Source organism: Oncorhynchus kisutch, linkage group LG6 (assembly GCF_002021735.2).
Source record: "Oncorhynchus kisutch isolate 150728-3 linkage group LG6, Okis_V2, whole genome shotgun sequence".
Lineage (NCBI taxonomy): Eukaryota > Metazoa > Chordata > Actinopteri > Salmoniformes > Salmonidae > Oncorhynchus > Oncorhynchus kisutch.
The window spans coordinates 85001865-85009364 of NC_034179.2; the positions used below are offsets into that span (position 1 = coordinate 85001865).

At 49.7% G+C, this 7500-nt stretch overlaps 1 protein-coding gene across 1 annotated transcript in view; it reads right to left on the minus strand.

Annotated features, from left to right (window-relative positions):
- LOC109887500 (voltage-dependent P/Q-type calcium channel subunit alpha-1A) overlaps positions 1-7500 on the minus strand; it is a 167363-nt gene that overhangs the window by 80553 nt on the left and 79310 nt on the right. The window contains 7 exon segments of the mRNA XM_031828066.1: positions 2373-2479; positions 2673-2732; positions 3060-3189; positions 3393-3528; positions 3761-4122; positions 4307-4950; positions 5743-5878. Coding sequence (XP_031683926.1) covers positions 2373-2479; positions 2673-2732; positions 3060-3189; positions 3393-3528; positions 3761-4122; positions 4307-4950; positions 5743-5878 — 1575 coding nt within the window.

The following is a 7500-nucleotide window of genomic DNA, read 5'->3' on the forward strand; positions in this document are numbered from 1 at the left end:
CCTCATACCCTGCTTTCCTTTAGGGTTGGGCTTTCGATTCCATTTTGATTCAGTCAATTCAGATGATCCGTTGAAATGGAATGAATGGTTTTGAAAATATCCCAGTATTTTCTTTGAAGGGGTTCAACATTTCAAATTCAATTCCTGAATTGAGTGAGTCAAAATGCCCTGGTCGCCATGTTTTTCCATTGTTCAATGATCCACCTGTATAAGGGGACTGGGTTAGCGTGGAAAGACTCACATCAATACTGTCAGAATAACTCATGCACTATGTGTTCAGGTAGCATGTACAATAATCAACTCACCAGCCTTAACCAATGACTTCATATCATGCAACTATGTATAAAATCATTGTAAAATCATATCCTAGGTCTAAATCAACCAGCCTAGAGAAATCTTGGACACATTTCAGGCGCCACGGTATACGATAAGAGGTCTGGATCATGAAAAAGCTCATCATTCTAGCACAGTCCAAAAACAACCCTTTTAAGCCTACCCTAATTTCAGCATCACACCTAACCCAACCATTCCCTTTAGTCTGTTGATCTATCCTGTGTCGGTCCAGGTAGTCACATTAAGACTCAGCATCTCTTTTCAAGAGGGTCAATGTATCAATGTACTATTCCAAGAACTACACATCTCTTCACTCAACCCCACCTGCTCCCACCCCCACTCCAGCCCTAACACCCTTGTCTCAACCTTAACCCTCTTCTTTTTTACCCCATCCTGATCCCGGCTACAACCCCAGCACTTGTCTTTCCCCACACCCCCAGCTCCCGTTCCATTTAGCCTTAGACCCAACACTTCTCTTTCCCCAGACCCCCAGCTTCCGTTCCATTTAGCCTTAGACCCAACACTTGTCTTTCCCCAGACCCCCAGCTCCCGTTCCATTTAGCCTTAGACCCAACACTTCTCTTTCCCCAGACCCCCAGCTTCCTTTCCATTTAGCCTTAGACCCAACACTTCTCTTTCCCCAGACCCCCAGCTCCCGTTCCATTTAGCCTTAGACCCAACACTTGTCTTTCCCCAGACCCCCAGCTCCCGTTCCATTTAGCCTTAGACCCAACACTTGTCTTTCCCCAGACCCCCAGCTCCCGTTCCATTTAGCCTTAGACCCAACACTTGTCTTTCCCCAGACCCCCAGCTCCCGTTCCATTTAGCCTTAGACCCAACACTTCTCTTTCCCCAGACCCCCAGCTCCCGTTCCATTTAGCCTTAGACCCAACACTTCTCTTTCCCCAGACCCCCAGCTCCCGTTCCATTTAGCCTTAGACCCAACACTTCTCTTTCCCCAGACCCCCAGCTTCCGTTCCATTTAGCCTTAGACCCAACACTTGTCTTTCCCCAGACCCCCAACTCCCGTTCCATTTAGCCTTAGACCCAGAACTTCCCCCATCCTAAACCTTTATTTCATTAAGGCACCCTTCTTCATCCCACACCAAGCTCCAGCCCCAGCGATAGTACCAGCTTCATCACCAGCCATAGCACCTGTCCCACTCCCAGCCCAAGCTCAGGCAGTGGCGTGCAGAAGAAGGAAGCTGAAATACCTGCTCCGTAGGAGAGGTGGAGGAGGGGTGCGGCTCAGGCCCCTCAGCTCCAGAACCGCCCGGGACACTAAAGGGTTACAGGTGCCTGGGGTGGTCCTCACACCCACGGGAGATAAGGGGGAGGAGAGGAGCGAGAGAGGGGGGCATAGTGGACGTTGGGAGAGAAAGGGTGGAGGGGGAGAAGTAGAAACGAGGAGCGAGGGAGGCAGGTGAGATGGGGAGCGGGATAAAAGACAGGAGGAGAGGAAAGGGGTTGACTCTGGCCAACGATGATTGAAAGGGGCATTGGGGAAACGGTAGTGCCAGTAGCCTGGGGAGTTGGATGCTATGGGAAGGTTGTGGGAAGGTTGTTGATCAAGTGAGACAGAGCAAGACAGAGGAGCTAAGACTGAGACAGAGTGAGACAGGAGAGAGAGAGCGTGGGAGTGTGAACATGAGACAGAACAAGAGCATGGGATATAAAGAGACGAGATAGTGACAGAAGAGAGAGTGACAGAAGAGAGAGCGACAGAAGAGAGAGCAACAGAAGAGAGAGCGACAGAAGAGAGAGCGACAGAAGAGAGAGCAACAGAAGAGAGAGTGACAGAAGAGAGAGCAACAGAAGAGAGAGCGATAGAGGAGAGAGAGAGAGTGGGGCTTTGCTCCAGGGCGCTTGTGAGGCTGTCTGCGCAGTGACGTTGTGACCCCTTGCAAGGACAGCAGAGAGAGGGGGCAGAGAGGAGAGGAAAGAGAGGGGAAGATGGGGGAGAGGAGGAGATGGGGCAGCAGGCAGAACAAGAGAGAGAGTTGGGGGAGAGGAGATGACGGGACAGCAGGGTAACTTACGTGAAGGCGAAGGCCACCAGAGCACCACTAACCACTATAAAGTCCAGGATGTTCCACAGGTCACGGAAATAGGAGCCCTGGTGCAACACCAGGCCCAGATCCACCATCTGAGAGAGAGGTGTGGGGGGATGGAGAGAGAGGAGAGAGAGGAGGAAGAGGGGGAGAGAGAGAGAAAGTGAAAGAGAGAGTGAGGGGGGGCGTTAGAGTGAGGGTGACAGAGAGAGTGGATATGTTTTGTTATTGATTGTTTCACGTCAAAAAATAACAAGTATAGCTAGAGTGAAATAGATTCAGAATTACCTTAATCAACATCTCAAAAGTGAACACTCCCGTAAACACATAGTCAAAGTAGCGTAGAACCTGCATAAAGGGAGAGAACACAGAGTTAGCAGACGTAAAGTAGAAGCTCGCTAATAGTTCAGTTAGCATGGAGGGTAAAGTAAAAGTTAGCTTATAGATAAGTTAGCATTGAGGGTAAAGTAAAAGTTAGCTATAATAGCTAAGTTAGCATTGAGGGTAAAGTAGAAGTTAGCTATATTAGCTAAGTTAGCATTGAGGGTAAAGTAGAAGTTAGCTATAATAGCTAAGTTAGCATGGAGGGTAAAGTAGAAGCTAGCTAAGAGTTAAGTTAGCATGGAGAGTAAATATAAGCTAATACGGAAACAGAGCTAGCATTGAGTGTCTCACATTGTTGCGAGGTGATTCTGGCCAGACGGGGTCTTCCGCTGCCAGGGCGATACTGCTCATAGCGATGGTAGACAGGATACCAAACTCAAAGAATTTCAGAGTCACAATGTAGTGGCATAGTCTCCGGAACCTGATCACACAGACACACACAAGCATGCACGTACACACACGCAGACACACACACACAAGCATGCACGTACACACACACACATACCCACACACATGCACACGCACACACACACACATCGCAACAAACACAAAAAATGCATAATTAATAATTAATATACATGTGTGTGTGATTGTGTGTGTGTGTGCATGCATGTGCCCACATACGGATTGGTGGTAGAGAGGATGAACATGGAGCTATAGGGAGGCATTGGTTTGGGTCCATCTTCATCACCCTTCTCATCATCATCATCCTCCTTATCCTCCTTCTTAGGCAGAGGCTCTGTGTTAGCATTCTTATTGACTGGAGGGATGCAAGAAAGAGAGGGAGGAGAGAGAGAGACAGAGGGGGAGGGAGGGGGTGGATATGAGAGGAAAGGACAGGGAAGAATGAAGGGAAGAAACAAGAATTCAGAAATAGCATGGCATGTGTGGCTGTTTCTCAATGTTTTGACTGAAGATGTGACCTGATAAACCTTGGTCATACACAGTCTCCCTCCATCCCCCTCCCCTCCTCTTTCTTCCCTCTCTCTCACCCTGCAATATGGCGTTGTGGGAAGGAAACATGGGTGGTATGTCCACTGCCGTGTGGTCCGGTATCCGGGTGCTACTTCCGTATGCAGGAACCAGGCTTCCATCTAGGCCCAGGTGGGAGCTGCTGTTGGTCAGGTGAGTGTTGAGGCCTGCAGGGCCGAAGCCTGGGCCTGGGGTAGTGTGGTTGGCTGGGCTGGGGAGGCCCGAGGCTGGGCAGGGCTGCTGGGTGTAGCCTGGGTGTAGCTTGGGCTGGCTGGTGGCCAGTTTACTGTTCATGACATTGTCCATGTCCTCGCTGTACTGGCTGTCCTGTCTACAGAGGCTCTTCTGGATGGGCCGTGTGGTGGACAGGTTGGGACCATCCCTATAGAGGGAAAGAGATGGAAAGAAAGGAAGAGAGGGAGAAATGAGAGAGATTGATAGAAGAGAAGGAGTAGGGAAATGTCAGAATGGTTCTGAGAACTACTGTATAAGGACACTGGTTGACAGAGGAAAGTGTGAGTGTGTATATATGTGTGTGTGTCTGTGTGTGTCAGGGTCTCCCTCACTTCCTGCGGTGTTGCCGCGTCCTCTTCCCCTCACCATCACACCCTGACTGAGTGCCATGGCGATGCCGTCTCTGCCTCCTCTCACCTCCATCACCCCCTTCTTGCTCCCCCTCGCCTTCTCCTTCTGTCCCCCTGCTCTTGTGTCGCCTTTCCCCTCCTCCTCCACCACCGCCACCTCCCCTCTCTTCGTCCTCTGGGGGCACGCGGTGCTGGCGGGGTTTCCTGTGCTCCGATGAGCCCACCTGGCCCCGTGGGTGGTGGTGCCTTCTCTGGGGCCTCTCCTCTCCACTCTGTCCCAGCATCGTTGCATCTAGGCGGGTATGGGAGGAGTGGTGGTGTTGGAGCTCCTGGTGCTCCTTGCTCTCCTTACGGCTCCTGCGGCTCTCCGTAGAGTCTGCCCGCTCGTAAGGCCTTCCAGGGCCTGAACCAGAACCTGAGCCCCCACCTCCTCCTCCCCCACCTCCTCTCTCGTGGACGTGTGTCTGCTTGCGGACCAGCTCATCGGTGTGCTGCTGGCTGAGGCGGGAGTCAGGCTCTTTGGTGGTTTTGTTGGTGTTGTTGTTGCGGTTCTCTTGGGGGTCCACCACTAGAGGGCGGTCTGTATGGGTCTTCATGTCAGGACGGATGTGGCGGGAGTAGTTCACCTGGAAGAAAGGGGAGGGGGGAGGGAGGGAAAGGTTGGGTTGGGAGAGTTTTAAGCAGGGGACGGAAGAGGAAGGCCAGGCGGAATCAAGGAGAGGCATAATATCGTTAGCATTCCAGAGGTCATATAACCTCCTATAACGCTTATTTTTTCAAAAACTTGATTCAATTAATGGTAAATTGACAAAGGCACCAACCAATATGTTACATTTGGCACCAGGTAATTACCAGGTAGTTATAAATTATAATGAACTGTATGAGGTAAGTACCCGGAAGTATCAAGCAGCTTAACCCAGACCAATAAAAAGTGTTACCAACTTTCGTAATTTCTCCCCTTTCTGTGTTCCATCGCTCTCTCCACCCTTCTCCATTTGGTTTGTTGTCTCTTACTGTCTCCCTTCCTCCTTACCCACCTCCCTCCTTACCCCCCTCTCTGGGGTGGCAGGTAGCCTAGAAGTTAGAGCTTGGGACAGTAACTGAAAGGTTGCTTGTTTGAATCCCTGAGCCGGCAAGGTGGAAACATCTGCTGTTCTGCCCTTGAGCAAGGCAGTTAACCCCCACAACAACTGCTCCCCTGGCACCAATGACGTGGATGACGATTAAGGCAGCCCCCTCACCTCTCTGATTCAGCTTAAATGCGGTAGACACATTTTGATTGAATGCATTCAACTGTGCAACTGACTAGGTATCCTCTTTCCATCCCTCCACTCTCCTTCCCTTCCTTCCAGCCTCCCCTCCCTCCCTCTCTCTTTCCCTTCCTTCCAGCCTTCCCCCCTCCCTCCCTCTCTCCTTGCCTTCCAGCGGTCCTCTGGGTCCAGTTCATTGTAGAGGGCCTCTCTGCTGGTCATTAGAGTCTGTTTCCTCAGCTCCTTGGTCCTCTGTTCCCACACGGACTTATTACCACCCTTATTGTTCTTCTGCTGCTCCTTACTACAGGGACGGAGAGAGGGGAAAGGATGAGAGGAGGGACAGAGAGAGGGGGGCCGAGAGAGAGGTAGAGGATAGAAGAGATGAGAGAAGAGAGCAGCCGAGAGAAAGAGGAGGGCGGTGAGATGGAGGAAAGGTGAGACAGATGGACAGAGCGTTGGATGAAAGGGGAGAAGAGCGAGGAAAAAAGAGAGGTTAAGAAATAGAGACAGAAAGCATGATGGAGAGCAGAGGAGAAGGAGGAGAGGCAGAGAGGGAGAGAAAAGAGAGGATGGATGGGGAGGTTGAGAGTGTCAAATATCAGGTTAAGCAGTGGTATCTGAGTCAATTTACAAATATACAAACACACAGACATACAGAAACCTACATACACAGGTATACAGAAACCTACATACACAGGTATACAGAAATATAAACACAAGCAAATACACAAACACACACTATAGAGCTCACACACACACATGTAAAGGGTCACCTTGCTGGACCTACAGGGCAGAAACACAGAGCTACTGAAGGAGTATGGTCGACCACAGTTTCCCAAAGCAGTGGGCAGACCAGCCCCACTTTGGGAAACCACACAGAGAGAGGCACAATATGAAGAATGATATTGAGGCAAGGTTAGAATATTACACAGTCGACCAGGAAACCAAACCCAAAAGGACCCAATGAAGGAACCAAAATGGAATCATCAACAAAAAGACTGAAAATGGAAGTTCTGTGAAAAAAGGGCAAACCTCAGATAACACTCTATTCTCCATATTTTGCACTACTCTTATGAAAGGCTCAGGTCAACAGTAATGCACTATATGGGGAATAGGGTGCCATTTAGATGTTGCCAACGAAAGAACCAAAATGGCACCCCGGCCCCACTAACTCCCTTTCCCAGGGACCACAGTCAACCACAGTAAAGCCACAGCCATACTGCGGGGAGCAGCCAACAGAAAATATACTCAGAATAAGCCAACTCAAAAACCAACAAAAAGCAAAGGAGTAAAAAAATCATAATTAGGGGGAGATAATTAAAACAGGATGGTCTAAAGGAGGAGAGGAAAGGAAAAGCGGGCGAAAAGAAACAGAAGGAGTATAAATGAGTAAATACCAGTCCAGAAAGGGGTCGGAAGCGTTGTGACCTGTGCTGTTTACTTTCTCACTGAGGAGGGAAACAGTCGGTGAGTGACATGACACAGAGAACACACGCGTGCCCAATTCACACTATATGACCAACCAGAACCTAGCCAAGCAGAGCTGTACTGGGCTGACCTGGCTACGCATCCACCAGAGTGGCTGGAACCATGCTGGAAAGAACCATGTGAAAAAATATATATATGAGCCAGTACAGTGCATTTAGGGTCGGCCCTATAGTGTGAATGAGGCAACACACTCCTCAAACCTCACCAACACAACACACACACACACACACACACACACACACACATACACGACTTTACACTAACACACACACACACACGACTTTACACTAACACACATACACACACACACACACACGACTTTACACTAACACACACACACACCATTTCAACTCACACTGCTCAGACAACCATCTTGCAATGTCTCTATTCATCTCTCTCTCCATTTCTATTCTGTTCTCCTTTTCTTTCTCTTCC